At 30.9% G+C, this 9,861-nt stretch overlaps 2 protein-coding genes across 3 annotated transcripts; both read right to left on the reverse strand.

Annotated features, from left to right (window-relative positions):
* Positions 1-713: 713 nt before the first annotated feature.
* LOC114127004 (glucose dehydrogenase [FAD, quinone]-like) lies at positions 714-6,217 on the reverse strand. Of its 2 annotated transcripts, none has more exons than XM_027991194.2 (6): positions 5,506-6,217; positions 4,591-4,818; positions 4,269-4,439; positions 3,014-3,732; positions 2,040-2,327; positions 714-1,565 (listed from the first exon to the last, which is right to left on the reverse strand). In XM_027991194.2, the coding sequence occupies exons 2-6, from the start codon at positions 4,787-4,789 to the stop codon at positions 1,077-1,079; spliced, it is 1,866 nt and encodes a 621-aa protein (XP_027846995.1). In that variant the 5' UTR covers positions 4,790-4,818; positions 5,506-6,217; the 3' UTR covers positions 714-1,076. The 2 variants fall into 2 exon arrangements, with proteins under 2 accessions (XP_027846995.1, XP_027846919.1); XM_027991118.2 differs by having other exon boundaries at positions 5,433-6,216.
* Positions 6,218-7,301: 1,084 nt separating this feature from the next.
* LOC114127180 (uncharacterized) lies at positions 7,302-9,449 on the reverse strand. The gene is made up of 4 exons (XM_027991388.2): positions 9,283-9,449; positions 8,751-8,942; positions 7,506-7,805; positions 7,302-7,430 (listed from the first exon to the last, which is right to left on the reverse strand). The coding sequence occupies exons 1-4, from the start codon at positions 9,349-9,351 to the stop codon at positions 7,398-7,400; spliced, it is 594 nt and encodes a 197-aa protein (XP_027847189.1). The 5' UTR covers positions 9,352-9,449; the 3' UTR covers positions 7,302-7,397.
* Between the last annotated feature and the right edge of the window lie 412 nt (positions 9,450-9,861).

Genomic DNA, 9,861 nt, shown 5'->3' on the forward strand with positions numbered 1-9,861 from the left:
TCTAGTATATGTGTTTAACTTCATAATTATATTCGTATTAAATACTGCTTCAAAATATTTTATAAAATGTCTTTGCATTATCGTTTATTTTACATCAATTATATCATGCACTTGATATTTTAATAAAATTAATACAGTGTACTCTCGATTATCAATGGGTGGATTATTCGTAATTTTCCACAGAATCGTCTTCATACGTTACATGTACACAAAGATTATAAAATGAATTATACAATTTTAAATATTTTCGTAATATTATATGAATTTTTAAATAAAAATAAAACATGCTTTCATTTAATTTTCCTAAAACTATTATTTGAAATTGTATGATTTAATTATTTTTTTTATAATACATATATGTAATTATAACATTTTCGTTTAAATTTTAAGTTTGCGAATTATCCACGAAAATTGCTTATCCGTTATAGATACCAAGCTACCCTATTCTGCAAATAATCGAGAGTACACTGTATCAGCCATAAGGCATCCTTTTCGATGATTTTAAATTAAAACCATAATTTCTTATTTAAAAATAAATAGGGCAAATCACCTAATAAATAATATAAAGTATCTAAATTGTTTATGAGTTATGACAAATTACATAAAATATCATCTCTGTATAATCAATTTCAGAATGTTTTTTTATTCAATCAGAGTCAAAAATAAATAAAAACATCCGCAATAGTGTTTAAATAAATAAAGATAATACAGTATTCAGAACAATTCTACATTTGCAGACATTATAATTATATTTATATATAATTTAAAAATAATATCATGAACACAAATAATTTCGAAATGTCAAAATGTTAAAATAATATTTTTTTACATAAATTCATATGTCTATTATTATAACATAGGTATATAGAATAAATAAATAAATAACGTATTTTTCACAGGTCAGGATGACAATAATGTCTTTAAACTACACCGCCAATAGTATAACGAAAAAAAAATACAGAAGAAAGAAAGAAACCATCGCGATAATAATAAATTATTATAAGACCTGGAAAAAAACAATATTGCAGTAGACTTTCACGCTCAAGTCGCAATCACAGTCTCTCAGTCGTCGCTTGTCACCGTTTCCTGCCTAGCCATTTCTCTTTGATCATGTCTGCGGCCTTCTCGGCAATCATTATGACCGGAGCGTTGGTGTTAGCACTGACCAGCGTGGGCATGATGGACGCATCCACCACCCGGAGCCCGTGGATACCGTAAACCCGGAGCCGCGGGTCCACCACTGCGGTCTTATCCCATTCGGGCCCCATCTTGGCGGTACCCACTGGATGGTATATGGTCACCGTGTAATGGCGAACCATACATTCCCAGTAGGCGTCCGTATACCGCGGTATCGTGGCACAGCCAGGGAACGGTATGTCATGCAGACGGCTGTCGTACCGGCGGAACGGCGTGGTCTGGGACATGGCCACCACGAACTTAACACCCTCCACCAGCGTGTCCACGTCCTCCTGAACCGTCAGATAGTTGGGTAGAATCCTAGGATACATGGACGGATCGGTGCTTCGTAACAGTATTTCACCCCGACTCTTGGGCCTTAGCAACATCTACAGATATGGACAAAACGTTAATTATACGATTTTATCAAGTAGCAGGGCTCGTGCCCGACGGAAAGAGGAGGTATCCGTGATTTAATAGGTTAGTTTGCGTCTAATAAACGAATAAAGATATAGTATATTGAAGAACATTCGATTTAAAACTGTTATAAAACTAATGAACATACCTAGTATTATAATTTTTTCAGTTAGGTCTATGAAATCATTTTATTTGAAATAATTAATAATAAAGAAATAATCTAAAATGATTTTGTTTAACAAATTCATAAATAATACTGGAATACTATTAAATATTATAATATTGATATCTAAAATATTTTAGTATCAAAAAGCACGTTTATGGTATATTTAAACAATTAATTTCTTATGTATTTGTCGATCCTCCTACAGTCCTACCTACACTCCGTGATAATAAAATCTGATATAATATTTGTTTTTCGTATTCATTCAAGACATTTCACTTACAGGTATGGCAGACCATACGTCTTTGTTGTTAATCGGTTCATAAACAGATTTGTAAAACTCTTCTTTCAACCCGTGTGCTTTCCACAGTTGTACACCGCCATCAGAGTTGGTGGAACCAGACACGAAGTGTAATTCGATGTCTGGTGTGTCGACTGAATGATTAGCATACTTTGTGTTGATGAACGCCAATCCCTCGACACCGCCCATGACCGTCAACGGCCCGTCACCCATTGTAGCATAGTTTAATACTGTTTGAACGTTTTCTACTCTCTCTTGCGTTAGCGACACCTGTACAATGAACAAAGAGGACGCGGCTATATTATTTTAGTTCAATTCAAAAGTACTATAATTAAAAATGTATTAAAGGGGGGGCCACTAATTTTATCATTACATAATTAATTTAGGAACGTAAAACAACAAAAGTTTAATTAATAAAAATTCATTTTTGATAGTAAAATAACAATAAAAATTAATTTATTACATAGTAAAAAAATCGAGTAATCTAACTGTAGATAAAAAAAATGGAATCCATTGCTGTTGTAAGTGCAACAACCATAATTAATAATATATTATGATCAACACTGTAGTTATGAGTTACCATTATTCTAGAAACTGTAAGAAACCTTTTCTAAAATTTTACTATGGCATAATCAGAAATTGACTTAAACTGAATTTCATTTCTTATTTTTTTAAGGCAGTATGTCAGTATCTGACGTGAAAATTGTATTCATAACCGTGATAATTAATAAATCGTATTTTACCATAAATATAAATTATAATAATAAATTAATGAAAAAAAAAAAAAAATAAATAAATAGATTTTTCGGAACACGTGCTGCCGGTTACGACACTGCACTACAGGTGTGCCTATACCCATGTCATTAATTCTTAACCAGTTGAATAAAATTAAATTAAATAACTTTTTTGTTATTATATTAATATTTATTGATGTTCATTGTGCATAATAATATCACCTCTTTGTTGATGAGAAACGCGAGGCCGCCAAGTCCGACGTGGTCTTGAAGATTTTTGCCGACGTCCAAATCGGCTAGTACAGGTATGCCCATTTCCGTCAGATGGTTCTTAGGTCCTACGCCCGAGAGCATGAGCAGCTGTGCAGAACTGATGGAACCCGCCGACAGCAACACCTCTTTGTTGGCCCGGATGAAATGCCGCTCGTTGCCTTTGATCATTTCGACGCCGTACGCGACTTTCGTTTCAGGATCGATTGCCACGCGCGTCGCGTGGCTGTTGATGGACACGTGGAGATTCTTCCGCAACCTGGCCGGTCTCAGGAAAGCCTTTGACGTACTACATCTGGCTCCCCTCCTGATGGTCCCTTGAGGTATCATGAAACCAGTCTGCTGTTCGCCGTTTATGTCGCGGATGTCGTAGCCCATCTCTTGGCCGGCCCTCACGAATGCGTCGGCCAAAGGCGTTTTGTACGGCGCTTCGGACACCGTCAGATAACCGCCCATCGAGTGGTAAGGGGTGCGTGCTAGATACGGATTTCTGTTGTCTTCTGACTTTTTAAAATAGTACAGTACGTCGTCGTACCCCCAACCCGGATTGCCTTGTTTCAGCCAGTTGTCGTAGTCCATATGATTTCCGCGCACATACATCATATAGTTCAACACGCTGGACCCACCTAAGACTTTGCCCCGAGGCCAATTGCAACGTTGGTCTTTCATAGCTGTAATACGTATACATTATATCGTCAATTTATTACGCGTATTATGGTTTTTATAATAATTTTACTAAAACCTTTATATTATACATATTACATACGCATGCATGGGCCATGTACCTACTACTTATTTATTAAAGTGTTTACATATTTGTTTTAATATTTTTAGTTACAAACTATACAGAAATAATTTGAATGTAAAGCTAAAAGTTTTAGGACCATTTTTTTTATAATCAAAATTAAATAACCAATGTAAATTATTTCATAAAGTTTAAAATAAAATTGTCTGCACATTATTGCATTTCATTTTTAAAAACCTTATGTATTGAAAACTTAAAAACACCCAACTTAACACATTCGTGTTGACTATAAAAAAAACTTTTATGAAACTTTAAGATCACTATTCTTCAAAAGAGTATGTACTATCTAACATTTAAATAATACCATATCATAGTAAAATAAAACCTTGGTAAATTGATAAATTACGATCAGAATAAATTTAACAGTCTACAAATATCCATAAATATTAATTTATTACTCACCCAAACATGCTGTATTCTGAGGTTCGGCTTTATATTGCCAATCGAGCTGAGTGAGTTGCAAATAGGCAGCCAACAAAGGTACATCGGATATTTCAGTTTCATCTCCACCAGCTTCTATTAATAATACACTCCAATCTTCAACTTCGGTCAACCTATTCGCCAGCACCGCACCTGAGTAATTAACATTTTTTTTATACATACATATTATAAATATATAATTTTGAAAAGTTACCGTCACGATACCGCAATACGAAGTATTACGATAGTACACAGCGTATAGGTATTATAATATTATAAAAAATATATAAAATATTATTTTCACCTGCCGATCCGGCGCCGACTATTATAAAATCATATTGGTCGAGTAATAAATTTCCGGGCTGGTCTATAATCCTTGACTCAGGATCATTTACCTCGTAATGGAAATAAGCAATAGTCGCGACCAAAACGGGCAGGAACCATGCCACTTGCGACGCGGCCCCTGCAAGCGCTCCGATGGGTATAGCTTCCACGCCACTCATAAGTACCGCATAGTATCACAACAACTAATCTAAAAACATAAACAAGACACAAGATGGGTAGCCGTTGATGTTTGAGGTCACTATCACTATCGGTGGTGAAACTAACCGATACCAATTGCCAGTATTATATTTTATACCATGTACGGCGGATGTGGCGAAGAAGAAAGGAACGGCGCCCGACGTGACAACGAGCACGTAGACGTATGTTATAATAAACATGTCGCTCTAACCTAATTTTCAAATGTGCAAAGTCGGACGGGCAGGATATAAAAACTAGGATGGCAAAAATGTGAGGTTTTTTTTTACGAAAACTATATTTCAGTTAAATTGGTTCACGTTATAAAGTAGATCAGATTAATAATAGCACGTAGAGATTGTTCATTATACCTACCTATGATTTCCTACGATGTATTTTTATTACTGAACACAGCGGGTTGAATTTCTTGAATTACATTTATACATGACGTCATTATCGTTATTAGTTTTAAAATTCGTTAATTTATATGGGTAGGCTCAAAAATATGTTTTGAATACTATAAACACAAATTTATCCTTTACGGACATAACACAATACTTAAAATGATCAGCTACCTACGTAATTACAAAATATATCTTTGTACAATAGATATTTTAAATCACCTACCAAAATGTTTTCCAGTTAGAGTTTCGTTGTATGCAATGAAACGTTTCTTTTGCGATTTCAAGCCATAACTCACTTGATAATATGTCAACAAAAATGCAACGGCGATTGACGGCTCATGCGATGATTATAATATACATATTCATAATTATATTACACTACATCAATAACGCGGGAACATTAGAGTGATTCGCGAATCAAAGTGAACACAATAGACTCACGCGGTCGCGTTATTGTCACTTCAGAAATGAAATAATTAATTTAACGATGACGATACCAATAAGATACTATTCAGTATCGGTTAATCGTACGTACAATATAATATAAAATATACGCGTTCCTGGGTATAGGTTACGAACAACGGACTACCTACCTCCTCTACACGTCCAGATCAACGACCTTACGCACTGACATTGAGATGAGTATACCTACAGAACCGCGCGTACATATATAACGGTATTCGTGCAAGACACTTAGACACCCACCTCTCTTCTGCTTTACGAACCAGTTTGAATTAGTCATATAATTACGTAGGTATACGGTGGCGCTGCAGCGTGTCATCACGAGCCCCAACAACCGGAAAATTGGATAAACCTTTTTCATTTCTCTCAGTGAGATGATTGCTTCCAGCGTGATCGGGACTACAACTGCTATGACGTCAATTCAAATACTCGGTCGGGCAAAACATTATAATGGATTTAAACTACATTTTCTCGAACGGATAATTTTTTTTTCGAATTAAATTATCACGAGAAAAGTAATTCACGTCAAGTGATATTCATTGAAGTTAATATAATTTATTTCGGATCAAAAATACACTCGAATCACACAATATTATGTAGGTACCTACTTACCTACACTAGAGTTAACTTATAAGATATAAAATCGAGATATTTAACTTAAATTTAATTATGGAGTATTTATTAGGTTCAGAATAATCATTATAAACCAATATTTTTTTAGATAAATATACAAAATATGTTACATACCAAAAAAACGAAATTTCCTGCTTTGAAAATATTGATATTGCGCTTTTAGTCGAGACTAAATCGTTTTATTTGTAATACACTTCTTTTATCAGGTATCAATGAATTTTATTTTAAAATATTAATTATTCCTATAAGTAAAATAATATACACTCATGATACACCTAAACAGTGTAGTATAAAATAATTATAAAATAATTACATTGAAATTAGATAATCCCACGTTTAATACACTAAACACAATATAATTATATAATTATCATTAATAATATAACATAATAAGGGGAATATTATTTCATTAATTTTTGAAGGACGTAATAATTCCTAATGAATATTTTCACATCAGGTTCATATTGTAATCACCTGATTCATGAAGTATTAACAAAAATTAAAATATTGTGAATTTTTATTTATAGATACTCGTATTAAATCACTTAAAATATTTAATAACTACAAACTTATTAGTTATTTTAAATAGTATCAGTACACACGCATATAATATGCAGGTATGAATGTTATTTTATAACTAGTCGCGCAACATTTTCAACCATTATTAATTTTACTTTATTAAAGAATCTATAGAATATTCAATATATTTTATCTGTTTGACAAAACAAAAATACAATAATACATAAATTATAGACTATAGTACTATAAGACCAGAAGAAGATTTAAGTTATATTAAGATAACTATTTTAAATTAAAAATAAACAAAAATCGAAAATTTTAATTCCATATTGATAAAATATTGTAAAACATACAAGCCTTTACAGAACTAGCTCAAGAGGCAGGTAGGTTTAATTGTATATTTAACTATAAAAATATATACTTGGAAAGTCTGCACGTAAGTGACAAAATAAATATCATAAAATTATTATAATACGTATTGTGTTAAAAAATTATTTCTATATTGTGCTATGAATGAACATTAATTTTATCATGAACGAGAATAATAAATAAATACATATTTTATTTTCATGCTTTATTCCATTTTAGAAATTCCAGAAACTTGATCCTGAAAATAAAATAAAACAATAGTATAATACAGGTAGATATTTAATGTTACCCCCAAATACTATCAGATTATTACCTTCACGGAACTTGCATATTCTACCAACTTGGTAACAGATTTTTTGAGTAATGATTTGAGGTCATTAACAATTTTATTAATTTCAATTGAATCATAACTAAATTTGAAATTTTTATCAAATCCAATAACTTCTTTTGATATATAATCGATAGTGACGTAAAATTTTCCTATTGCTTTATCGGGCGTTTTCTCAGTCACGGCGTCAGACATTTTATTTAATCTTTCCAAACCATCCAACCATTTAGTCATTTGAGTTTTTAATACCCTTATCTCTTCCGACTTTATTTCTATATCATCTGCCTACATAAAAAATACAACATAAATAACACCTTAGAATATTTATGACGTAAATACCTACGTATTAGAATGGCGTAATTTAATAATTGTATATTTGTATCTAATTCTAAATAACTGAAAAAAAGTGTTTAACATTGACAATTACCTCAATATTTTATACATAAAGTTGTTCCTAAATTATACTTACTTCAATAAAATTTAAAAATATCTATGTATAGTTTATGCCTATAAGATAAGAATAAGACTAAATAAAATTATCATTATTATATAAATACAATGTACCTAACACAATATATTATGTATACATAAATTTATCTATTGACGTGGTATATCTATATTGTAGTGAAGCTTATGATTAAATCACCACTTAATTTCATATGGAAACAATTACATAGTATGGACATTTTTAGGAGGAAACTATAAGGTATATTAATTTTTTTATTTACTATAAAAGTAGGAGGAAATTCGTAGGTATATTTTGTGAAATAAATAGAATAAACATCGAACTTTTAAAAACTAACAGACAATGACATTAAACATGTCACATTCGTATATCTTGTCTTTGTCTTATAAGCTTAATTATAGGTAGCAAATTTGCGTTCTTTTAAATATGTACTAAATAATACTTTTGTTTATTTTTATACATAGTCAAAATATATTAACTCGGTAAATGATTGTAAGCAATTGCTAAAAATGTTATGGGTATGGGTATTGAATGTATAAATTTATTATAATTTTATTTTAATCCGTGGCTGTAAAATATATATCTCTTGGTATCTCCCGACTTTCATAAATTATAAATCCTTAATTTATGTAATTCAGTTATTAACTATTGGCATTTGGCATATTATTTGGATTTGAATACATTTAATTTATTTTTATGATAATATTATAACAATTAAACAAATAAAAATGATTACCTTACTTAATTCAATTTATACAATATACCTGTTCAATAATTTTAGACAGGTCATTTTCCACAAACTTTGTAAAAGTATCAAATGCTTCGTTGGCAATCGTCTTAATTTTTTCATTTTCTACGCCATAATATGATTCTATCTTTGATAAAGAATCATTTATAGAATTTTGAGCATCAACTATCCATTGATTTTCATCAACTTTAATCGGTATGCTATTACCCTAAACACACGTATAAGTAATATTTATTAAATAATAAATTATAAGGAATTAAGTATTTTAACAGTCAACTCCTACCAACTTAAATACATTATTTCATTGAACCATATCAATTTTTCAGCAAAATAAAAATGAAAATTTAAAGTAGATAAGTAATCTTATGCAATTATCGATGAAAATTAATATTTATATGTTATATAGAATTATTGGATCGAGTGCAATATTCAATAAAGTTTTGGTTTAGGTATGAACTATGGAGTGCAAAGCTAGTTTTTCGTATCGAGTGGTTAAAATATTGAAAGTGTTTGTATTGGAGTAGTAAGTAATGATTTATACTACTTACTTGTACGGTAGCTAGTGTTGCGACTACAAACAATGTTATGCATGTAGTTAAAATATTTAAAGCTGCCATCTCTGTATATTGCAATTATTTTTCAGTATAGTTGAGAGTAAAAATGTACAACCGTCAATTGAGACAGCTAAGATTGGTATTCCTTTTATAGGTACTCATTGACGAATAGAGAATAGGTGTATGTAATTTAAACTTGGTCCCCACTATAGTCAGGTACAAAGCAGACATTTTTTAACACATAATCATTTCATAGGTAGATGCTCGTACTATCTAATATAATAATAATATGTTATCGAATCAAAAGCGATATAGGTAGGTAGCTATTAATATTACAAACGCTATTTATTTAAGTTTATCAATATAATTTTAATATTTTATAAGATTATTATGTAAATAAACATGGAATGGTTATTTATTATATCCATTATATTATTTATGTTCAATGATAACAAAATATTATGATGAATATTTAAATATTTTCTATTGTATTATAGCCTATAGTTACCAAGACAGTAGACACGGCTAGACATTATACAATTATTATTTATTAAAAAATATAGAGTAAGTGTT

This window comes from Aphis gossypii, chromosome 1, assembly GCF_020184175.1.
Source record: "Aphis gossypii isolate Hap1 chromosome 1, ASM2018417v2, whole genome shotgun sequence".
Lineage (NCBI taxonomy): Eukaryota > Metazoa > Arthropoda > Insecta > Hemiptera > Aphididae > Aphis > Aphis gossypii.

Excerpts from the sequence above, each read along its gene's own strand:
- LOC114127004 (XM_027991194.2), bottom strand. The coding sequence starts at position 4,789 with ATGAGTGGCGTGGAAGCTATACCCATCGGAGCGCTTGCAGGGGCCGCG. Across the intron at positions 4,440-4,590 it reads AGTCGGCGCCGGATCGGCAG|GTGCGGTGCTGGCGAATAGG; the intron begins GTGAAAATAATA and ends TTAATTACTCAG. Across the intron at positions 1,566-2,039 it reads ACGTATGGTCTGCCATACCT|ATGTTGCTAAGGCCCAAGAG; the intron begins GTAAGTGAAATG and ends CCATATCTGTAG.
- LOC114127180 (XM_027991388.2), bottom strand. The coding sequence starts at position 9,351 with ATGGCAGCTTTAAATATTTTAACTACATGCATAACATTGTTTGTAGTC. Across the intron at positions 8,943-9,282 it reads CAACACTAGCTACCGTACAA|GGTAATAGCATACCGATTAA; the intron begins GTAAGTAGTATA and ends ACGTGTGTTTAG. Across the intron at positions 7,431-7,505 it reads AATATGCAAGTTCCGTGAAG|GATCAAGTTTCTGGAATTTC; the intron begins GTAATAATCTGA and ends TTTTATTTTCAG.